Here is a 25,063-nt window from a genome sequence, read left to right on the forward strand (position 1 = left end):
AGTCTGACGATGAGGGTGGAATATTGTGATTTGAGCATGGTGGTAGTGCAATGTAGAACGACGAACATTCAAGGGAGGAATATGTGGGGGCTTCTCTTATGAGAAACTTCCTAAAATGTTCTTTAGATGTGGAAGGTTTGTGCATCAACCTCAGAGCTTACCATAAATGTTATACCAGAAATAATGTTGTAAAACTTCCATTATATTGATCTAAATACTTCAATACCAAAATTATTTCAAAATATTTGTAAAGAAATAAAAATAAAAATTTAGAGAAATTCTATTATCAAATGAGCCATGCTACTCATCATTCTAAATTTATCATTTTCTCAAGATTTTATGATAAAATATTTATTATATTTTACTTGTAAACTAATCATCTAACATCATATTATTATGAGATAATGAGAAAATAGATGATAGATAGATTTTTTCATCTCAAATATTGAATCTCACACTTTTATAAATACTAAAAAACTTTATTTATTTATTTATTAAATAAAATCTCTCAATTCAAATATTTTTAATAGACGTACGTTTATAGAAGTTCAAATCCCAAAACCTTAAGGCTTGCCCCAAGATCTAGAATTTGATGTTTTCTAAAAGGAAATGATTGTATTACCACCAAATATGTCTGTTCTTATTTATTTATTTTTAATAATTAAGGAAGTGACTATTAATAAATTTATTTATATATTTTTTATTTTTCTCTTAATGGTTAAAGATATTTAAAAAATACTTAAAAAAAAAATTCATTTATACTAATGTAACGCATTTGGTTGACATATTTATAAATAGTCATTCCAGCATTATCTATTTAATAATATCTGCTATATATCTGAGGTCCTGGATCTGAAAGGCAGTATGGTCCCTAGTTGAGAGCCTTGCAGAAGATATATAGAAAATCAGTGGGAATGAGGATGGGGGGCGAGGGGGAGGTGGATAAGTGTAATAGTCTAAGGGGGGTCCAATCGAAGAACTAGGAAGAGGAGGGAAGTGGCATTGTTGTGAGATCTAAAGTGAAGGAAGTGTATGAAGTTACGCAGAGTCGAGAAACGATGGAGGAGGCTCTTTCAAAAAGAGAGAAGAATGTAGATGGGACAAAAGGAAAGGGAGAGAAAGCAGGGGATGTACCTAAGGGTGAGGATGTAGCAAGATCTAACGAGAATGACCAGAAAAATGAAAAGTGGAAAAGGAGGGCTCGTGAGAGGTCCAACTCAAGTGTGCTTCCTAAACTGATTCTTGGCTTAAAACGTGTGATAAATTAGGATATAGAAGGGCAAGGGCTGGGGAGTGAAAGGAGAAGTAAAAAGAGGAAAGATGAGGAGATAAAGGGAGAGACATGTACACTTGATAAGTCGATATGGCAGACGTTGCGAGATAGCCCTGCTAGTCCCCATGAGTTTGTTGAATTGAAACTACTAGGGACTTGGGAATTTCTGGACAGTTCAAGACCTCTACTTGGTGGTGGAGGAGGGAAAGAAGCCCAAAATTGTGTTCCTTATGGAAACAAAACTTAGATCAAGTGAAATGGAAAAGGTGAAAAGGAGGTTAAAATTTTAAAATAAAAATTATATTCAAATAATTTTTAATTTTAACTTTATAATATTTTATTTAAGTTTTCTCTCTTCTTTCCCAAAACCTAATAAAATATTTTAACTCAAATTATCTTATATACTACCATTTACAAAATTCTGAGAATCCATTTGGCAATACAACTGTTTTAAGTATTCTTAGACATACTCAGATATTTCCTTCCCAAACATCACTCAAAAAGAAAACACATTTCGATATCAAATCTTCAATTTTTTCATCTAATCATCATCTAATCAATATAACTTTTCAAACTTCCATAAAACACAAAAAATAATACTATTTTTTATATTCTCAAAATAAAAATTATATTAAAAAATTATACTTAAACAACTTTTTAACTTTATAATATTTCTATTTATTTTTTTCCCCTCATTTCTCAAAACTCAATAAAACATTTTAACTCAAAGCATTTCACTATTATTCACACATATATCAAGATATTCTAAGTATCCAAACAGGCCTTAAGATGCTTCAAATATCCAAACCAACCCTCAATATATAATTAAAAAAAATAATGAATAATATTTCCCTTCTTGAAAATAATAAATACTTACAAATTATTATATGATGGTCTTTTATTCAAGACATCTCATCGTAGAATAATCAATATTCCAAGTATTAAATCCATTATTATGGCTTCAAATTTTCCAAAAAGTACTCGTGTGACTTTCAACTCATCTGAGTTCACTCAATACTTGCACTTGTACGGTCAAGTGTGGCAATAAATTCTAAGAGAAATTATATTTGTAGCTATAGAATGCACAAATGTCGTATACTCCTTTTGAAAAAAGTAAGCAAATATGAAATCGATCAACATGAAAAAATTAATTTTTGAACAAAAGGCTCTACTCTTTTTTAAAAGACGTTTGCGACGCTTGCATAACTCATAATTGTATATAGCATTATCTAATTTTTTATGAACAATGATAAACACACATCACTTTTCACAACATATTAGATAACTATATTTAAAAATAAAAGGTATTTTTGTAATATAATTTATAGAAGTAACATAACTTTACAAAAATACCCTCATTCTAAAATATGTGTTGTAAAATATTTTGTGTGGTTATCATTACTCATTTTTTATTTCCAAAATAAGTAAGAGAATGCCATAACATCGCCGTCAATGGCGAGACGCCAAGAACGGTATCATTTAGTGCAACCTTGGATCCGTGATTCCATGGAGCCCACTAGGGTTTGTGGAGAAAGTGAGGGCAGCAATGGAAAAGAGGAGGAGGAAGAAGAAGGCAGAGGAGAGAAGAAAAGAGGAGAAGGCGGCGATGGAAGTGGAGAGGGAGGAAGGGAGGAAGGGAAGAAGGTATGTTGAGCAAAATGTTGAAGAGAAAGCCCTTCTAATCTCCGGCCACCTATGAGAGGGAATTGCTAGCCTTGGTGACATCTGTATAGATATGACGTCCTTACCTCTTGGGACAGTTATTTGTGATTAAAACATGCCAGCAAGTTTTAAAGTTTTTACTAGAAGAAAGGATGGTGACGCAAATTAAGTGGCTCACAAAATTGACGGAATATAAATTTAAAATAGATTACAAGAGAGGCAAAGAAAACCAAAGTTATAATATATACCATCCACTAAAATAAGACAATCTTCGTTTTATTCAGGCAAATATATAATCTCCAGAACCAAGTGTGGGACCGAGATCAGAGAGCTTCTGTCTATATTCATTATTAGTACACACTTAGGCCAAACACAATCGCGGCCACTTATTTTGGGTAATCTTTTAATTGGATCCATTAATAGTACACACTCGGACCGCTTTATTCAATACAGGATTACAGAAGACACTAGTGCATGCAGCATGTTTGATTAAGAACTCATCGTGCCAATTACTAGGGATCCTCTGTAGTAGGTTGTGGATCATTCCGCGCGATATTATAGATCGTTGATTGGCAGCGAACCTCACGATCCCACCACTGGCGAATGTCATGAGCATGATAATATGGGGAAAAAATATTATCATCAATATTTGGGCCTGGACATGAATGATTAACAATTAGCTCTGCCGAAGGAAGGAGATGCGTTGCATTTTTTAAATCTTTCCAACGTACAACATGATTGAAAAGATTCCCGAAACTGTTACTTTCTGCTAGCCTCATGATTTTTCCATCTCTAATGTTGCGTTGGAAGTAGTCAATATATTCTCTGCAAACAACGTCACCTGGGTTCACAAACATGTGAGGAGTCCAGCAAGATAACAAATGAAAATGTTCCTTCATTTGACTATTCCTAGGTTTTGCAGCAACGGTGAGGGCCGCCTTGACCGAACGGCGTCCAGTTTGGATAATTTTCTTCACTTTCCCGTCCCCTAGAAAATGATTTGTGGGGATAGATAGGAATGGAGGATTAAAAAGATAAGCTTCAGGATAGCATTCCATATCAAAAATTATCTTCTTTCCAACAAGCAATGCTACAGCTGCCCCCAAAGAATGTCCAGCCAACCATACATTTGGAGCTCCATTCTCCTTAACAAGGCGCTTAACACGATCCGTGGCAAGTATAAAGCAACTGCTTTCTTCAAGTTTGTTGAGTAAGAGTTTAATGTCCATCATGATGTCTATTCCCCATATCTTTGGACGCTTGAGGTCGACTGTGCCCCGTAAGGCAATAACATATCTTGGGAGTACGTCTGAATCAGGTGCTGGGTATTTGCCAATGTATTTATAAATGGCACCGAATATGGACTGGTCATCACGTTTGATAGGTTCAACTAGCTGGAATTTGAAGGATTCGTACCAGGGTTGAGCATTTGTGGAATTTTCGCGCTCACTTTCCAGGACGTATACTCCTTGAACCAAGCTGGAAATGGCAGATCTCCGGTAATCTGCATTGTTCCTGCAAAACTAATATTTGGATTAATAATTCTTTAGAATTCTGCAACAGTGGTACTGTTTTAAAATCTAGATCGATGATCCTAATCTTGTAGAAGTCTCGGGCATGCAGCAGTACTATTCTAAAATATACTCGTGCTATCATTTGTAAAATCAATGGAGTTTACAATTAATATATACACGCGCACTAATTATGCACAAACTCTAGCACTAGCAGTTCAATATTTCTCTTTGTGCGTTTCAACAAAATTAATCATTGATATAAAAATATTAACTTTGAATCAGTAGACTCTGGGAACAATAAATAAATAAAAATTGTCCAAGCATTGCATGTTCAAAAAAATGTGATCATCAATACATAAATAAGATCATAAGCCATTTTGGAATTTGGAGTTCAGGTTTATCATTGGCTAATGTCTTACCAGTCAACAATATCTTTGAGATGTTTAGGTCCTGAAATGTCGAAATTTCTCTTCTCATTCCCCATTTTCAAAAGCACCTGAAATGGTATATGGAGCAATGATGTACAGCAATATATGTTAGCATGCAAGGAAACTTTCTGACGTAGCGGAAGCAAATAATTAGTGACAAGTAAAAAAGCCGTGTCTAGTTCCTTTCGTAACTCACAGATGATCAGAAGATTTTTATTACTGGAAAGACATTTAATCAAAAGTTATTGTTCCTTAAAATCCTAAACACCATATATGTAGCAATCCTCTCTAAAAGGAAATTCAACAACATAAACATGAAGGTATAAAATAATATTATTTTGCATAACAAAATTACAAAAATAATACTAGTATGCCCTCTCATTTTATCCCTTCATTTTGACTGCTTATGCATTTAATTTTTTTATTAAAAAACTTTTATACTTACTGATTAAGGAAGTGATCATTAGTGTATTGGAATTTTTTTATTTTTTAAAAATATGTAAACATGTTTGAAAAATGTTTAATTTGAAATAAAAAGCAAAAAAAAGAAAAGAAAAGTGCAATTTGCACTAGGCTTGTAAAATATGTTTTTAAATTGTGTAAAGTTAAAATTCAATTTTATTGAAATGGCATGATATTTGCAATATTAGTTGATTGTAAAATAATTATAAATGAATTATAAAGTGGTGCCAACAAATTAGGTAAATAGTAGCTATTAATTGGAAAAATTATCACAAAGGACAATATTAGATATTCAAAAAAAAAAAAGTGTAGAACTCTTTTGTTTATGCATATATAACTCTGCTACTTAAAACGCTCATATTCGAATAAAATAAATTCCATGAGTGGTGATGAACTATTATTGCTCCTCTTTTGGATTTGTAGAGTTGTTTGACATCTTTTATTTTTAGACAACTGAGATTTTATAAAAATAAGAAAAAATGATCTATTCATTATCTCTTTTTTCATTATCGTCCTCTCATCATCCCATGATATGACATTAGATGATAGATTCACAAGTGAAATATAATAAAGTCTCCAATCATCTAATGTCACATCATTGGATGATGAGAGAATAATGAGAGTTTGGATGATAAGTAGCAATAATCTAAAAATAAACTTACAAATTGACGTAATTTCATATAACACGTGTCAGATTTACTTCACAATAAAAATACTTTTATAATCTGACATACTATATAAAGTCACGTCAATTTGTAAATATATTTTTATACAATTTCTTGGTGACCAAATTATTTTTGACAAATAATCATGGGTAGAAGAAGGCAATGAATCTTTTTCTCGTTATAGCCTCATAGACGTTAAATGTGTAGTTGAAATTAAGCAAGAACAAAAAATTTCCAAGCCAGACTAGCACTGCATGTAGCAAGAGCAGTTGAGTAAACTCTTTAAGGTGTCGTTTGGATACAGAGGTCAGATGAAACCATCTCATCTCACTCTGTACGGAGAAACCATCTCATATCCAAACAGTCAATGTGAGATCTGAAAGTTGGTTTGAAATTTTTTTTCATGTAATGACAAACAACTCCTGAATACATCTAATGTGTTTTTTATAGGAAGCTTCTTGGGCGGTCTCCTACAGGCTGTCGTTTACCCCAAGCCTCCTGACTCCACCCACGGTTTTCTCAGTCAAATATAGAAAAAAAGTTATTTTAAAACTTAGAACGAAAGAGATAGACACATAAAATTATAAGTCTTACATTATTATTGAGCATTTAATTTTGTCTGAGAAATTCACTTAAGCAACCATAGATCAATTCGAACAAAAATTCTGGAGATCGAAATCTAATCCCAAAAGTACTATCAAGAGAAGGGAATTGCGTTTTATAGATTATATGTGAAAAGAAGAGAACTATTTCACAACAAAAATGCACAGCATATAGGAGATTCAAAATTACTTATAACTTACTCGATGCCAAATATAAATATATCAGACAGATCGAGAAAAATCATATAAATAATTACCTGGAATTAATGAAGATATCGAAGACGAAGATGAAGGCGCAGATGATATGAGTAATGAAGAATGGTCTCGCACTTCTTATAAAGAGGTAGTACTGAACCATCAAACATGCAACTTGATCTGGATGAAAAAGAAATTGCAATTTGTTAGTTGACTGTCCTCGTCATTGCAATATAATCCAATTAAGTTGGAAATTAAACCATGAAAAATAAATTAACGAATTGTTAGTTAGTTTACTTATTATTAATTATAAGAATATATATAATTGACCTCAAGTAGAATATTAATTTGTAGAAATATTTTTTAGCCATTGTTTAAATCTAGAAAAAAATTAAAATTCATACGTAATTGCAAATAAAATTACTAGAATTCCAATTTTAAATAATTATCAATTTTCTGCTAAAACTTGCTGGCCAAGCAAAAAAATTATCGACTACAAGAAAGACGGATAATTGTGATTAATTTATTACGAAAAGACTATTAACAACCAAAATTGATTGTTAATAATCTTTTCGTTGCTATAAATTGATCGCAATTGTCTGTCTTTTTTGTAGCAATCGTTGACACTGTATGCACCAAAATGGCTCGAGAATGGGTAGCTTCACAATAATTGTAAGGAAGCATTCCACACGGTGGGAATGAGGCCCCACAAGGTTTTGACTTGTAATTTTTGAATGGGTAGCTTTACAATAATTGTAAGGAAGCATTCCACACGGTGGGAATGAGGCCCCACAAGGTTTTGACTTGTAATTTTTTGACTTACATTACATTGTAAATGTAATGACGCACTGACATGGTCTTTGCATGGTGTCATATGCATATGCCCCTAATTAATAAATATATATAGAAACTACTCCTCATTTAAGATTATGTCTCATGTCGACGTACGACACTTTGCATGAATGTCTCCGCCGTAGTTACATGGGAATTATTGACCACAAAAACGCATTACAATTATGGATATGAAATGTAAGATGGCAGGTAAAGACGGTTATATGGCCTTAAAATTAGACAGAGTAAAACTTATGATAAAGTTAAAATTTTATTTAAAAGAAATATATAAAATTTACTAAATATCGTTATATTAAAAAATAAAATTTGGAATCTGGTTTGATATTCCATTTCCATCATATGGGATAAAAATAAATAAAAATAAAAAAACAAAGAAGAAAAACAAATGGAAAGCCATTGAATTTATAAACATATGAGGGAGTTTTCAGCAAAATTGGTAAAGTTTCTGGAACCGTCAGCTAAGGTCTTGAACTTGCATGTAAGTTCCTGAGAATCTCAGCTTAAAATCTCGCCACGAAGCAAACACTATCCTTGAACTCGTAAGCGATTCAACTCATTCGAGTTCGCTCGCTAGCTTGCACTCGTACAGTCAAGTATGGCAACAATTTCTGATTTCCAAGATGAGCAAGAGAACACCAAACCTTCCTCGTCGGCGGCAAGAACGATATCGTTTAGTGCCACCTTGGATCCGTCGAGCCCACTAGGTTTTGTGGAGAAATTTTTCGACTCTCTCACCGAAGAAAGCGGCTTTCTTGATAGGGGCTCAAATACAGCTGCGAAGATCGAATCGGCGGTGAGGGCGCTGCATCTTTTTAATCTGTCTCAAATACAACATGACCGACTAGATTTCTCGTACTGTTATTTTCTGCTAGCGTCAAGTTATTTTTTGTGTAATATATGCCGCACAAAAAAATCAGCTGGGTTCGGTGAGAGTCCAGCTGGATAACAAAGCAAAATGGTCCTCCATTAGAGGCTTACTAAGTTCTGCAGCAGGAGGAAGTGAGGCCTGCCTTGACCGTACGGTACTCACAGCAGATTCATTTTTTGACTTTTTAGTCATTTAGCAGCTCCATGGGAAAAGATAGGAATGGAAATAAAAAGATATGCTTTCGGAAACTATTACATCTTGAGAATAATCTTCTTTCCAACTATTGCTTAAATTTCTAATGTATCTCTGTAAAATTACGAAATTGTCTATTAATTTCTTTGAACAAATAGGTTAGATCTCAATTATCAAGATTACGAAACGAATCAAATACTTTAAAATAAATAATCAAACTTGCAAGACACAACGATTGGTTACGAAGGGAAACCCTTTAAAGAACTCTTTAAAGGTAAAACCCTACAGGGTAGCCAAACCCAGAAAAATCAATCTTATTATTTGAAGAACAATTACAAGCAATAATCAATTACAAAACCTTTGCAATTCGACTCTTACTTGCGTAGATAAACGACCCGTTTGTCTTCTACAGCAATAGCAGCCAGAACCTCTGGCGATCTTCAAATATTGACTTCCCTTCTGGAACTCCAGAGGCTGAAATCCAATCGATGTTACTTCACCCTCAAAGCACGATCACACTCAAGAAGATATGAAAAATCCAATGAAAATTCTCAAGTGAATTTTCTCTCATAAATGTTCAGAATATCCTCTCTGAAATTTGTGGCTCAAAGTCCTTGAAAAGATACAAAACCGAATCCCTTTAAATAGAAAGTCTGGAAAGAGTTCTAGTCGCAGTAGGACTCTGCTGACGGTTAGCAACAGACACGAAAATGTGTTCCGACGGACTGCTAACATTTCACGATAACATCTTCTGTTATTGACTAAACTTTGTTCAGCTTTCTTCTTGATAAATACCAATCTTCCAGAACTCGATTTTAACCTCAAAGACTTATCTAAACAACACCTAAGACTTCTAGATAGACTCAATATTGTTTAGATACAAATCAATACTTATTTTACATTCATCCAAATTTAATCAAATAATGATAAGATAAACCTTATCATTTAGTCATCTAATCCTAGCCAATTTTTTCCTTTACAATTGCTAACCCCAAAAATGTCATGCCTACCATACATTTCGAGCCCCATTCACCTCAACAAAACGCTCGACATAATTTAGTGAAAGTTTAAAGCGACTAATCCCTTCAAGTTTGTTAAGGAAGCATTTGAAGTCTCACATGGTGTCATCCATCACTATCTCTGGCATGAGGAGTGTGCCCTGAAAGGCAATAACATATTCTGGGATATCTAGTATCACGATCAGGAATTGAGAAGTATTCTCTTCATCATGTTGGATCATAAGGTGGGATAGATTTTCAAATACCTATGAGCATGTTGTGAAAAAACGATGACAATGAATTGAAAAAAAGAATATGGAACGAGAAAAGCAATAAACAATCACACACGACACAAGATTTACATGGTTCGACAAATTGCCTATGTCCACGGGAGCCGCAGAGGATTTTATTATTGAGAAATATCAAACTACAATGATGGATCATTCACTATACGTCTACGGTGTTTCAACAGTACGGCCATATGATATAATAATCATATATATACTCAAACGGCGGAAAAACCCTAAAAATGCATGTTCGCTCAAGCGGCGTGTCGAGCACGCGTCGAGCGAACTTCCTTCCCGCATCTGCTCGAGCTTATTGTCGAGCTGACATCGAGCGTTCAACTCTGCCTGACTTCGCTCGAGCGGCCAATGCCTCTGCTCGAGCGAAAGCTTCCTGCTCGAGCTCACTGTCGAGCTAACATCGAGCGTTCGAATCTGTCTGAATTCGCTCGAGTGGCCAATGCCTCCGCTCGAGCGGTGTGGACCAGACTCCACAGTACTCAACAATTCTTCCACTTGGAGACTGGTACACTCGCTGTATCGCCATCTTCCTCAAACATGATATCCTCCACCTCTGCAACTCACTGCCCCTGTCTTCATGCTAGAAGACCAACTGAAGTTGCGCACAACTTCAGTTTCTCAAGTGTAACACCCTTTGTCAACATATCAGCAAGGTTCTTGCTTCCACAAATCTTCTCAAGTAACAACTGTCCATCATCTAACAATGATCGTATGAAGTGATACCTGATCTGAATGTGCTTGGTCCTGGAATGGAATGCTGGATTCTTGGCAAGGAATATGGCACTCTGACTATCGCTGTAGAGAGTGTCTTTCTTATTCTTTTTACCCAATTCCTCCAAGAAGCCCTGTAGCCATACCATCTCCTTTGCAGCCTCTGACACTACAATATACTCGGCTTCTGTAGTGGACAAAGAAACTGTTTTCTGTAGATTAGAACCCCATGACACTGCAGTACCACCAATTGTATAAACAAAGCCCGTGGTACTCTTTCTGCTATCAATATCTCCAACTAGATCAGCATCAACATAGCCCTGTACCTCCAAGCTCTCTCCAGAGAAACACAAACAGGTTTCTGAGGAACCCTTTAGGTACCTCAAAATCCATTTCACTGCTTCCCAATGTTGCTTTCCTGGGTTACTCATGTATCTACTCACAACTCCCACTGCATGGGCAATATCCGGTCTTGTGCAAACCATAGCATACATAAGTGAACCAATAGCTGAGGCATAAGGAACCTTACTCATGTAATCTTGTTCCTCCTCTGACTCAGGTGACTGATTCTTGTTGAGTCTGAAGTGACTGCCCAAGGGTGTGCCAACTGGTTTGGCCTTGTCCATATTGAACCTGCTGAGTACCTTTTTCACATACTCAGCCTGTGAGAGTCTCAACGTACCTTTGACTCTATCTCTAACAATTCTCATGCCAAGGATTTGCTTTGCAGCTCCCAAATCCTTCATTGCAAAGTGCTCTGACATCTGCTTCTTCAGATTATTGATCTCATCAATACTAGCTCCTGCAATAAACATGTCATCCACATACAACAACAGAATAATATAAGAATTGTCAAAGTGCTTGACATAGCAACAGTGATCTGCCTGACATCTAATGTACCCTGCACTGTGCATGAAGTTATCAAATTTCTTGTACCACTGTCTAGGAGCTTGCTTCAGGCCATACAAGCTCTTCTTCAATCTGCAAAGTGAACCTTCCTTTCCCTGTACCACAAACCCCTCAGGCTGGTGCATGTAGATGTCTTCTTCAAGGTCTCCATGAAGAAAAGCTGTCTTCACATCTAACTGCTCAAGAAATAGATCTTCAGTAGCAACCATAGCCAGTACCATCCTGATGGTTGTGATCTTCACTACAGGAGAAAAGATCTCAGAGTAATCAATACCCTGCTTCTGCTGAAAGACTTTTACAACAAGTATAGCCTTGTACCTCTTACTGCCATCATGTTCAGTTTTCACCCGGTACACCCACTTGTTGTGTAATGCCTTCTTCCCTGATGGAAGTTCTGTCAACTCTCATGTCTGATTCCCTAGTAAGGAATCCATCTCATCTTTCATGGCCAGCTCCCACTTGCTAGAATTTTCATCTTGCAAGGTTTTTTCGTAACTCTGCAGTTCTCCACCATCTGTCAACAGAATGTAATTCAAAGTAGGTGAGAAACGCTGTGGAGGACGTATAGTCCTAACTGACTTGCGAACTGCAACTGTAGGAGTAGACGGTTCTGAAACTGCTTGCGGAATAATAGGAATAGGTGCACTGGACCCACTCTCCCCGTCACTTACATCTCTACACTGCATTGTGACCTCTGGTAGGTCATCCAATCTTACAAACTCGGACTCCTGAGGAGCTACTACAGAAGCTGTACTAGACTTATTCTTGTACATAATTTTCTCATTGAAAATTACATTCCTGCTTCTTATGATTTTCCGACCCTGATCATCCCAGAAACGATAGCCAAATGCCTCTTCTCCATAGCCAATGAAATAGCATTTCTTTGACTTAGCCTCAAATTTACTACGAGCATCAGAATCAATAAGCACATAAGAAAGACAACCAAAAGTTTTAAGGTGAGAAAATTTGACCTCTTTCCTGCTCCAAACCTCCTCAGGCAATCCACAATCCAGTGGAACTGATGGCCCTCTGTTTATCAAGTAAACGACAGTGCTAACTGCATCTGCCCAGAAAGTGGGTGGTAGTCCAACGTGCAACCTCATGCTTCTAGCACGCTCATTAATGGTTCTGTTCATACGCTCAGCAACTCCATTTTGCTGTGGTGTCCCAGGAATGGTCTTCTCCATTCTGATACCCAGAGCTGCACAATACTCCTTGAACCCACCATCGACATACTCACCACTAGGGGTGTCAAATCGTGTTAACGGGTCGTGTTCGTGTTGTGTCAAATCATGTTAACGGGTCATATAGGTCAACCCTAACCCGACCCGTTAAGCTTATCGTGTCAAAATCTCAAACCCTAACACGACCCATTAACATAACGGGTCGTGTCGTGTCAACCCGTTTTGACCCATTAATAAATATTACGAAATATGTTTTTTTTATAAGTAAACAAATAAATTAAGAAAATATTACGAAATAGGTTAATACGACACAATACAACTCATTTTAAACTATTTATATAAATGGGTTGAATAGACCTGAAATTAACTTTTTTAACCTGATTAAATTTAGCATAATTTTATATAAATGTTAAAATTACAATATCTATAAAAATTATAAAACTAATTATAAGTCCAAAACTACAATCCAAATAATAAAAATATCGAAATTGAAATTCTAATAATTTTATTTTTAGATATAAGGGTATAATTGTAATTTTAACTTTCTTAACGTGTCATAACGGGTCAAAACGGGTTAACCCGTTATCAACCTGTTAAGCAATCGTGTCTTAACGGGTCAACCCGTTTTGACCCGAATCCATTAAGGCTAAACCCTAACCCGCTATTATCGTGTTGTGTTCGTGTTGGATTAACGGGTCGTATGACATATTGCCACCCCTACTCACCACTATTGTCAGACCTCAAACATTTCAGTTTCAAGCCTGTCTCTGTCTCAACCATGGCTTTCCAAATTTTGAAAACATTAAATACGTCAGATTTATGCTTCAAAAAATAAACCCATACCTTCCTACTATGGTCATCAATGAACGTAACATAGTAGCGAGAACCTCTAAGAGATGCCACTGGGGAAGGACCCCACACATCTGTGTGCACAAGATCCAGTCTTCCTGTCTTAGGCGTCCTGCCACTTTTCAAGAAGCTGACCTTCTTTTGTTTCCCCATAACACAACTCTCACACATACTGAGATCAACTGACTTCAGTTCTGGTAGCTTGCATCTAGACAGAAGTTCTTTCATACCCTTCTGACTCATATGGCCAAGCCTGCAATGCCACAAATCTGCTGTGCTCTCTGCAACGGTAGTAGCAATAGTGTCAATCAAACCAGTAGTCATATATAGTGTACCAGTTTTCTTACCCCGAGCCAGTACCAATGCCCCTTTTGTGACCTTCCAGGTGCTATCTGAGAACACCACTGAATGACCACACTCATCGAGTTGCCCAACAGAAATGAGGTTCTTTTTCAATTCAGGAATGTGCATGACCTTTTGCAAGGTCCATTTGTTCTTGCCAGGGAATGCAATGTCAATGTCTCTCATCCCCACTACGTTCAAAGCCTCTCCATCAGCTAAATACATCTTCCCAAAATCACCTGCAACATAGTTTCACATTAGCTCCTGGTGGGAAGATGTATGGAAGGAAGCCCCTGAATCCAGTATCCAGTCATCAATTGGACTATGAACTGCAAGCAATAGTGCATCATGTACTTCTTCAGTTACCACATTAGCACTATCATTCTCGGTCTTCTTAGGGTTTTTGCAATTCTTCTTTATGTGGCCAGCTTTGCCACAATTCCAGCAAGTTGCCTGCTAACCAGGCCTCGACTTGCTCTTGCCCCTGTACTTTGATTTTGATCTTCCTCTGTTTGAGTTCCTGTCATGCGATCTGCCTCAAGAATCAACATTTAGAGCTGAACTCAAACCCGAGGTCTAGCCTGAATCTTTCCTACGCACCTCCTCAGCCAAAATCAAATCACGAATATCATCATATTTCAATTTAGATTTACTAGCAGAATTACTGACAGCCATTCACATGGCTTCCCAACTATTTGGCAGTGAAGCCAATAGTATCAGTGCACGTATCTCATCATCAAAAATTCAATTTCAACAGATGATAATTGATTTGTGATAGTATTAAAATCATTCAGATGTTGTGCAACAGACGTACCATCTGCCATTTTCAAATTGAATAACTTTTTCATCAAATGTACCTTGTTATTCGCTGACAGCTTTTTATACATACCTGACAAAGCCGCCATGAGATCCGCAGTCGTCTTCTCCTTGATGACGTTGTGTGCAACGGATCTCGACAGGGTTAATCGAATAACCCCCAGAACCTGTCGATCCAACAGGTTCCAATTAGCATCATCCATCTTTTCCGGTTGCTTTCCCAATAGTGGAAGATGAAGTTTCTTCCCATAGAGGTAGTCCTCTATCTGCATCCTCTAGTATCCAAAATCCGTGCCATCAAACTTCTCGATCCCCGATGCCTTCAATTCATCTCCAGCCATCGTTGTTTCTTAGACCCGAACCTTGGCTCTGATACCAATTGTTGTGAAAAAACGATGACAATGAATTGAAAAAGAGAATATGGAACGAGAAAAGCAATAAACAATCACACACGACACAAGATTTACGTGATTCGGAAAATTACCTACGTTCACGGGAGCTGCAGAGGATTTTATTATGGAAGAATATCACACTACAATGATGGATCACTCACTGTACGTCCACAGTGTTTCAATAGTACGGCCATATGATATAATAATCATATATATACTCAAACGGCGAAAAAACCCTAAAAATGCATGTTCGCTCGAGCGCGCGTCGAGCGAACTTCCTTCCCGCATCTGCTCGAGCTCACTATCGAGCTGACATCGAGCGTTCAACTCTGCCTGACTTCGCTCGAGCGAAAGCTTCCCACTCGAGCTCACTGTCGAGCTAACATCGAGCGTTCGAATCTGTCTGAATTCGCTCAAGCGGCCAATGCCTCCGCTCGAGCGGTGTGGACCAGACTCCACAGTACTCAACAGAGCATATATTGAATTTTCTTATGCCATATGTTATAGTTAGTCTTATCTACTTTCTCTCTTTTAGAAAGATCAGTAATTACGTTTTTAGTGGCTATTATCACTAAATTTATTGTGCGAGATTAATATTAGCACGTATTTAATTTTATTCTAAAATTTAATTAAACCATGAAAGTCCTTCCTATATAATGAGATCGAAAATTTTCCAAAAAATTAGTAATATAAAAATATCATATCTAATTAATTTTGAATAAAATTTATAGAGGGGTTTTTATTAAAATATTCAAAACTCATGCATATATAATCCATTAATCAAATATGAAAAATCTATAATTATTGTGCTAAACACCTTGTGCATAGGCTCCACCTAAAACCTCATTAATAATTTCGTACATCATGTTAAGGTTAAAGTATGTTAATAGACGTGAAACGCATCCTTATACATGACCTCAATAATAAAATTACATTCTCAATATTATATTTCCAAATAAAATCCTACTACAAAACTTTTAGGAAAATCATAAATAAATAAGGATGTCATGTCATCAATATAATTGTAAGCTACACCTTATCCATTCACATAAAAATAAATACATATATTACACATGAGCCCAACAAATTACTAATATATATCAACTTTATCCATTTTAATAAAGAAAAATAAACTCAAACATTCAATCATAGTTGTATACATGATGGTTCAATAAATAAAGAACCCACAGTCTCAACGAGAAGGGTTTAATAGTTCATCAAAACTAGGGACACATATTCAATATAGATATCATGTATTTAACAATATCAATTCAATACATGCAACCAAAAAATAATCTATATAAATGTTCATATAAAAAATATTATTTAAATCATTTTTATTAAAATAAAATGATTTAAAAAATATTTTAACAAACTGACGAACTAACACTAATAAAAATCAGTCAACAGAAATTGCAACTGAATCACAATTGATAACACTCTCTAATGATATTACTGATACAAAGTTGATTGGCAACGAACATCAGGATGCCACCATTGGCAAATTGTATGAGCCTTCCGCAAGTATGAAAGAGAAGAATTATCAGTAGCTTTTTTGTTTGGATGACTCTCATTAACAATTAGAATTGTTGAAGGAAGGAGATACATTGTATCTTTTAAATCTGTTCGAAACACAACATGATGGATCGACTAGATTCCTCAAACTATTATTTTTTGCTAGCTTCATGATTTCTAATCTAGCTCTAACTCGGCGTTTAAAGTAGGCAATATAAGCTGCACAAATAATATCAGCTCGACTCACAAACATGTGAGGAGTCCAGGAAGATAATAAAGCAAAATGGTCCTCCAATCGAGTATAATTACTAGGTTGTGCAGCAAGGGTGAGCCTTGCCTTGAGCATACGGTGTACACAGCGGATTCCTTTCTTCACTTTCGTATCCTTTAGTATCTCTATGCGTAAAGCTAGGAATGGTGGATTAAAAAGATAAGCATTAGGAAACCATTTCTTCTTGAGAATCATCTTCTTTCCAATAAGCAATGCTATAGCTGACCCCAAAGAATGTCCAGCCAACCATACATTTGGAGCTCCATTCGCCTCAACAAGGCGCTCAAAATGATGCATGGCAAGTTCAAAGCGACTGCTCCCTTCAAGTTTGCTACGGAAGCATTTGAAGTTCAACTTCATGTCCTTCATCTAGTTCTTTGGGTTGAGGAGTGTGCCCTGAAAGGCAATAACATATTTTGGGACATTTGAATCATGAGTTACTGGGTATTTTCCATTGTATTTATAAATGGCACTGAATATGCACTTGCCATATATGAGAGTTTGATCTAGGTCGAAATTGAAGGAGGTCCACAATGGTTCAGCTTTTTTTCCTCTGGCTGCCCGTTTCTAAGGAGTATAGCCCTTGAACTAAGCTGGCAACGACAAATCTCTGGTAGTCTTCATTTTTCCTGCAAGAAAATTATAACTTGGCAGGTTCATTTGAATTCTAGTTCCAGCAGTGTTTAAAATCTAGGTGATCCTAATCCTGTGAAAACAGCTACTAAAGTTTGCTCGATCGTTAATATTGTAGAATTTCAAGAACCACAACAAAGACCGATGAGATGCATGTAGTGGTACTAACAATTACATACTTTGATATGTATGTAAAAGAGAGTGTAATATGTTTTTATGAAGATGTGATTCAAGAGGTAGTGAGATATAATGTTAAGCTCAAACCTGGCATAGACTTATGTACGGGTTTGGAAACACGCTATTGAGGGCAGTTTTACAATTAAATTTGCTAAAGGCTTCCTCGGGCCCCATTTTCCAGCTTTCCCTATTTCTAAATTTTATTTAGAATCATACACTTCCCAAAAAGATCATGTCTTTCTTTGGAAGCTGTGGAATAATGGGGTAGCCTTTGATGAAAATGTTAAAAAAAAAAAGTGGCATTCCATTGGCATATGGGGGTTTGGGTAGTGAGAAGTATTGAGAAGAGTTGTGAATAGTAGTAAAAAGTATATAAAAAGTAATAATAAAGTAATGAATAGTAATATAAAAATAAGTGAAAAGTAATGAATATGAGTAAAAAGTATGTAAAAAATAATAATAAAATAATGATTAGTAACAGTGTACTCTGAGAAGGGTAATGATTCCCTTACCACTCCTTACCACTTATTTACTATCCAGCCTGTCGTTTTTTTCCCTTCTGCCTTCTACAGTAGGAATACTGTCTCAGACCCAAATTGCCCAAAACAGTCCCGTCCCTTTTCTCAAAGGACCCCTTACATTTCTTCATTGGAAACCACTTCCCTAGGTAAGGGAAGGGACCATTTCTCCAACCACTCTCTCTCAAGCATTGAAGAAGGCAAGGGATCAGAGAACCCCCTTACTGTTTCTTTATTGGAAATGTTAAAAAACTAAGAGGATGATGTTAAAAGCCTCCTTTCAGCCCATGCCTCTTTCTCACAACATATTCCCTAGAGTCCTCTCCTTCTACCACCATTGGAAAAAAATCTATGATATTACCAGTTTCATGATCAATCCTCTAGAATTTGTGGCTTTTTAGAGGTTTATTTCTTAGTTAGCATACTTTTTTTCATAGCTATTCAGGCTGTTTCCAAGCTTAGATGATAGATGTTGAAGCTCAAATGTTGGACTGTTGCATTTCTTTCTTTCTTTTCTCTTTCCTCGATGCGAGAGAGAGAGAGAGAGAGAGAGAGAGAGAGAGAGAGAGAGAGAGAGAGAGAGAGAGAGAGAGAGAGTTCATCGGAGAAAGTGACCGTCTCATTTCGTTGCCGTTAATGGTGGCTTTTGAGCGTGGAGGAAAGAACTCGGATGCGGAGGGCAACCGAATCTCAGCGTTGGGATTTTGAGTCTTGTTGGAAGTCAGAAGGAAGAACAAATAAAATAGAAGCCAAATGAGCTAAGTAGTAAATAAAATGTAAACAAAATGTACGGATATCATTACCCTTCTGAGAATGCCTCAGATACTCTCAATAATTTGGGATTGATTCAGCATCTCATGTCTTTAATGAATGTCTAGCAGCTGTCTTAGTTTGGAGTTTCTTCTATAAAGCTTTTGGTGTCAAGCCCATGTGGCACATGGTTGGAAGGAAGGGTTGGTTTTTTGGTAGTTCCTCTTCCCTAACTCTAACAACCTAAACTTATTGGCATGTATAGAGTTCCAGCACTTATTTTATTGAAGTTGTGGCTCTCTCGTGATGCAGTTAGATTTGGGGGGGGGGGGGGGGGGGGGGGGGGGGGGGGGGGTTGGTTGGGGGTGGTGGTGTGGGGTCAAAGGTTGGGGGTGGTGGTGTGGGGTCAAAGCTTTCTTATTCCATTATTTGGAAAGTGACGAATTGGTTAAAGGAACTTAATTTCCTTATTCATCCGAAACAAGTGTTACCTAAACAGCATGTTTCTACTTTGGGAAATTCTGAAAATTACAATGCTGCAAGTGGGATTGACAAGCCTTCTCCTCCTCCCTTTGGGAATCTAAAACATTGATTGAGCTTCGAAATGTAATCCAGCCTTGCTAGATGTGGTGGAGCACTAGAGATCATCATGGAAGATTTTTGTCTGGCTTTTTTTTTTCTTCAAGGAATGGTTCAAACAGGTGCAGAAATCTTTTCTCTAAAATTGGAGGTATCGTTGTGCTATCGACTCAGTGTTGACAACAAAGTGACTCTTTAACAGTGGGTAATTGTTTCAATTTGAAGCAACAGCCACCGTGATTACTTTTCAAAGAAGAGCTTTGTTACTCATAAGTCCACACACCGCACGCTCTAATTTTTTTGTTTAAATATTTTTTTAAAAAGTTTTTAGATTTCTTCTTCTTAATCTAATTGAATTCTTATACTCATTATCTATATACTAAATATTTGGTAAAAGAAAAAAATAAAAAAAATAAAGTGTGTTGTGTGGGTTTATGTTTAGAATTTTTCTTTAAAGAAATATATTAAAGAGAAATGCTGCTCTTGTGTATGGGGGTCGACTCCTGATGGAGGATTTCGATGGTGTTTTTTTTATTTTTTTATTTAATAATTATTGAAATATTTTTTAAAGATATTGTAAATTTTTTAAAATATTAAAAAAATGCATGAAAAGAATAGCCAAAAAGAAAAAAATACACAGTTGAGAGCCCTAATATGTGACTGTAGAGCCCCTCTATATTAAAATATGTTATGTTAACAAGTGTAATTGGGAATTACACCTACTAATTTATCATTTATAATTACATCTACAAGTAGCATATTTTCAGCAAGTATAATTAAGAATGATCCAGTATATCATATCGATAATTATAATTGAAGATGACAAAATCTAAAATAAAAATTTTATTATGTATAGTTATTTTTTTGTATTTTTTATACACTTTCGTAATATAACCTATTGGTCATTTTTTTAATATAAAATAATTATTTTAACTAATCAAATTAATAAAATGTATAAAAATTATATAAAAATAACTGTAAAATCTAAAATAACATCTTTTCACTAATTATCTCAATATTCTATTTTAGACTTTATTGGGTTGGCTATTTAGGATATGGATAAGAGGTGTTACCAGTCAATTATAGCTGTGAGATGGTCTTATCTCGAGAAAAAAAAAATGGTATTTGCAATCGTGATTGTATAAGTGTCGTGATTTTATCTTTTTGAAAAAAATGAATTAATACGGAACCTACATGAAAAAAAAAAAAACTAACTTTTTAATTATGAACTCTACTCTTTTCCAAAGCGATTTCGCAGCATTTGCATACATCACAACTGTATATAGCATTATTCCTCGTGGAAATTTTCATCATTCGAGCTCATTGTTCCCAAGGTACTTCCTCTCTTTCTAATATCCTCTAACATTGAAATGGTATCCTCTGATATCATCCAATATCCTCTAAATCTGAGTAAAAGTTCTGAGTTTGAATCCTGACTCTATATTCTATCTCATTTAATTAAATATTCTACGTGTTGGACTAACCATTGAAAAAGAATCTAGCTCATATGTGAGGGGAAGTGTTAAGAAATAAAATAAATAATAAAAGAACTACTATAGGCATAAAGAAATTACACAAAAATAAATTTACAAACCGATGTGGCTTTATATGATTTATTAGATTTATTTTATACTAAAAGTAACTTTACAATCTAATTTACTACATTAAACCACGTCAATTTGTAGATTTACTTTTCTATAATTTTTTGTAGTTAAAGTATTTTTCAATAATAAAATTTATTTCTTCCAATCAATTTAACCTTTTATAACAAAAAGTAATTTTACAAGTTAAGACAAACAAAGAATTTAAGCTCAATATGGCAATTTTAAAACCAGTCTATAACAGCTGCATAAAAACCATATGCCATCAAAACTGCTGTAAAAACCAACAGGTCTGGCTAGCCTTCCGTGCCGAAAAAAAGGAAATCTCCTATTAAATAATTAATGGCCATGATTGGCTACCAATAAACAATCATAGCGCTCTAAATTCTTTTATATTTTCTTCTCTCTCATGTGCACTTGCACTCATTTCGGTTAAATCAAAATTTTTCATACTGTCACTTAATAATTTTCATATATGATGTACCTAACATATTTCATCCCTTAACTTAAAAAATGATATTTACGATTTTAATTTTAAAACATATAAATCTTGCATTTTCTTTGAAAATAAAAAAGATAAATTTGAGATTTATTTAAAAAAAATATATTTTTAATTTTAAAACTTATTTTTTTTTTTTAAAAAATATGAAATTTATACACTCTAAAATATACCTAGTGTTACTCATATAAATGTTTTGTCAAAATTTTATTAAAAATAAGTTTAAAGATACCAATAAGAATGCACTTATATTTGTTAGGTTATTTATTACGTGCTGGTATATAATATATTATTTATTATAAAATCAAAAGATATAAATATATTTGATACAAGATATTATATTTAATGAATAAATATATTTAATGAATAAACATTTAGAGGGGATGAAATGTGTTGGATAAGTAAGAGATAAAAGTTATTAAGTACTAATAAACAAGAAAAGTTTTATTCATAAGTCTTATACACTACATATCACTCTTTTTATTATTTTTTTAATTTTTTTTCTCTTATCAAATGTGTGGTATATGAATAATGAGTAGAAGAATTTAATTATTTTTAAAATAATAAAAGTAAAATTTTTTTAAAAAAAATAAAAAATTATATAATGTGATATATAAGACTTATAAATAGTAAAACTCAATAAACAATCATGACTAGTAATTCTTTAACAGAGATCTTATTCTTTTGATACAGGATGCAAGCCAAATCTAAAACCATAGGCCTAGAAAACCATAGGCACGTTTGATTAAGAACTTCACCACCACTTTCCTATCTGGGGGAACGTTTTTCCAAGTCGGTTTTGCCAATGATAGATTTTTTTATATTAGTTTCATATTTATTTATTATATTATTTGAAAAAATGATATTTAAAATAATAAATATGTAAGTGATGTATGATTATTTTAAAAAATTAAATAAATATAAGACTTATATAAAAAAAATTAATTTTTTAATAATTATATCTTATTTTTTTTAAATAATTACATAATATTTACATATTTTATGATTATATTTAACATTATTTATATTATTTTTTAAAATAAAAATAGAATTTGGTTTGATATTCCATTTCCATCGTATAGGAATAAAAAACGAGGAAGAAAAACGAATGGTAAGAGCACTGGCATTGGTCTCGGTAAAATGAAGAAAACTTCAAAATTTGAATGGTTTGAAGGTTAAAACGCTGGTATTGGATTCGGCAAACTCTAAAAGTCAAGTTTTGAGCTACAGTAAATTTAGTTTCACATTTATCTTTGAAGACTCACTGTTTACCGTCTATCACATTATTTTATTATAAAATCACTTTTTTCAACTGCTCCTTCCCTTTTCGCCCGTGATTCCGTTTCTTTCTCACCATCTCTCTTCCTCTGTCTTTCTTCCTCTCCCAAACATTTCTTTCGCCCGTGAATCCGAAAAACATTTTTTATTTCTCTTTCAATTTTTCCTCTCCATTTTCTCTCTTTCTTTTCTCTTTCTCTATCTTTCTCTCTTCCCTCTAGAGCCCGATACTCCCTCTCTCCCTTTCTCTCTATTTTTGATTTAGTTTTTGCTAAACCCAACCTCATAAACTCATCCTTCCCAATCTAAATCACGCTTGAGGAGCATAAGGAAATCTTAGTGATGTCGTTCGAGTAAATCGCTCTTGAGGGGTCGAGGAAATCACTGCCCAATCCAGGAAATCACTGCTTGAGAGTATTTTCTTGCATTTCTGTTCTGAATCACAAGGTTTCTCAACTCCAAGCTCAATCGAGAACTTTTTCTAACCTTTCAATTTTCTTTTTACAAATTTCAGCAAATGGACTCGTAGCTTTTTTACCCATCAATGCGGTTGCTAAGCAGCGGTAGCCTTTTACTTCAATTTTTCCTTCTTTTGTGTGCGTGTGTGTGCTTTTTTTTTTTTTTTTTTTATTGTTGTTGGTGACATTCCTTTTCTTGTTACTAGGTTGGTTAATAATTCGTACTTTTTTCTATTAAGATTCGCTTTGCTTTTATCCATTTCTTGAAACTTTTACAATCCCCAAACAGCTTCCCTAACTTGGATATTGAACTCTATATTCCTGTGATTATTATAGAAAAGAAAAAGAACCCCGTGGGGGGGGGGGGGGGGGGTGTTGTTATTACTACAGTTGGTGATGATCCTTATATGGCTTGAGTATAACTTTTCCTTTATCCAAATGACTAATTCCTTTAAGTTAAGCTTCCATTTATTTGTACTATTTCTTCTTAATGTTTGTGATTATGCCATTTTTTAATATATGTTTAATTTATTGATGTTTAGAGATTTATATGATTACATTTATGGTAGTGATACTAAAAAATTGTCAACCAAGCTATATTTTATTCTGCTTTTGTATACTGATTTGGGTCACTTAAGGGTATTTTGATCACCACCTGGTTGTTGTTGATGAAAGCTTCTGTCGATTGTATCAAGAATGTGGAAACTTATGAAATTTTAGACTTGAAGAGATATCACTTACTAATAGTTTACCCATCTCCTTTGATGTTTGGGAAAATGCCAGAGGCCTTCCTTTTATTTTGACCTTGAGTTTTGTGATCTATATAGTCATTCAAACCTTGTGAAAATGGTTCTTTTCCTTGATATATACCCCATGCAAAGCAAATTTAGATAACGGTTACCAAGCAGGTCCCATGGCAAGGAAAATTAAGGAAAAAAAATTAGCGTGTATAATAATTAGGCACCTTATTTTAAAGAATTTTCTTTTTGGAATAGGAGGTAGATCTTGTATATTTTTCCAAATATCAATGCCATGGGTGCATGTACCCATTTTTTCTTTTAGAAAAAAATCTTTGAACAATGCCATTTTATAAATATTTAGTGATTAAGTGCATGTTTAGAAGGAAAGCATCTACTCAACAACTTGTATATCTGAATTGCTTGAACAGTCAATGCTTTGTCTAATGAGTAGGCTCAATTGAGAATTTTTTCTGATAGGATAAATTTTGTAGTTTGTGTAACTAATTATTTGTTGGAATAGGGTAATTATGTGGTTCAAGTGCTTGGGATTGTTGATCGATGCTTGTAGTATTGATTTTTGAATTCACAAATATGCTTTCTAAAAGATAGGATTTAAAGGCCAAGAAAGCAGTTCTTGAAAAAAGTGGAGGCTACAGTATTGCAGAAATAGCTGCAAATCAGAGGGTTTTAAGGATTTTTTAGTTGGTCATTTGATGGCTAAAGAGTGTGAAAACTATATGTGAATTTGGGGTTTAAATAGGTTAAAGAAACAGATTTGTTTTGGGGGTAAAGATATATCATGCTTAACCAAGCTGTCTTTGTGGC

The 25,063-nt window shown here is 34.7% G+C and overlaps 2 protein-coding genes across 2 annotated transcripts; both read right to left on the minus strand.

Moving 5' to 3' along the window:
* Positions 1-3,143: 3,143 nt before the first annotated feature.
* Positions 3,144-6,911, minus strand: LOC122311507 (GDSL esterase/lipase At4g10955-like). The gene is made up of 3 exons (XM_043126084.1): positions 6,864-6,911; positions 4,869-4,945; positions 3,144-4,450 (listed from the first exon to the last, which is right to left on the minus strand). Exons 2-3 carry the CDS (start codon positions 4,931-4,933, stop codon positions 3,448-3,450), a joined length of 1,068 nt encoding a protein of 355 aa, XP_042982018.1. The 5' UTR covers positions 4,934-4,945; positions 6,864-6,911; the 3' UTR covers positions 3,144-3,447.
* A 2,916-nt stretch (positions 6,912-9,827) lies between these two features.
* On the minus strand, positions 9,828-17,989 carry LOC122310411 (GDSL esterase/lipase At4g10955-like). The gene is made up of 4 exons (XM_043124302.1): positions 17,903-17,989; positions 17,382-17,572; positions 16,928-17,336; positions 9,828-9,977 (listed from the first exon to the last, which is right to left on the minus strand). The coding sequence occupies exons 1-4, from the start codon at positions 17,987-17,989 to the stop codon at positions 9,828-9,830; spliced, it is 837 nt and encodes a 278-aa protein (XP_042980236.1).
* Between the last annotated feature and the right edge of the window lie 7,074 nt (positions 17,990-25,063).

This window comes from Carya illinoinensis, chromosome 5 (assembly GCF_018687715.1).
Source record: "Carya illinoinensis cultivar Pawnee chromosome 5, C.illinoinensisPawnee_v1, whole genome shotgun sequence".
In the NCBI taxonomy this organism is placed as follows: Eukaryota; Viridiplantae; Streptophyta; class Magnoliopsida; order Fagales; family Juglandaceae; genus Carya; species Carya illinoinensis.

What these genes read in the sequence shown, in the direction of transcription:
- LOC122311507 (XM_043126084.1), bottom strand. Translation starts at nt 4,933, where the DNA reads ATGGGGAATGAGAAGAGAAATTTCGACATTTCAGGACCTAAACATCTC. An exon ending in CTCAAAGATATTGTTGACTG is followed by an intron (nt 4,451 to 4,868) that starts GTAAGACATTAG and finishes TTAGTTTTGCAG; the next exon opens with GAACAATGCAGATTACCGGA.
- LOC122310411 (XM_043124302.1), bottom strand. Translation starts at nt 17,989, where the DNA reads ATGGGGCCCGAGGAAGCCTTTAGCAAATTTAATTGTAAAACTGCCCTC. An exon ending in GGCACACTCCTCAACCCAAA is followed by an intron (nt 17,337 to 17,381) that starts GAACTAGATGAA and finishes ATGCTTCCGTAG; the next exon opens with CAAACTTGAAGGGAGCAGTC. An exon ending in TTGCCTACTTTAAACGCCGA is followed by an intron (nt 9,978 to 16,927) that starts GTTAGAGCTAGA and finishes ACATGCTCATAG; the next exon opens with GTATTTGAAAATCTATCCCA.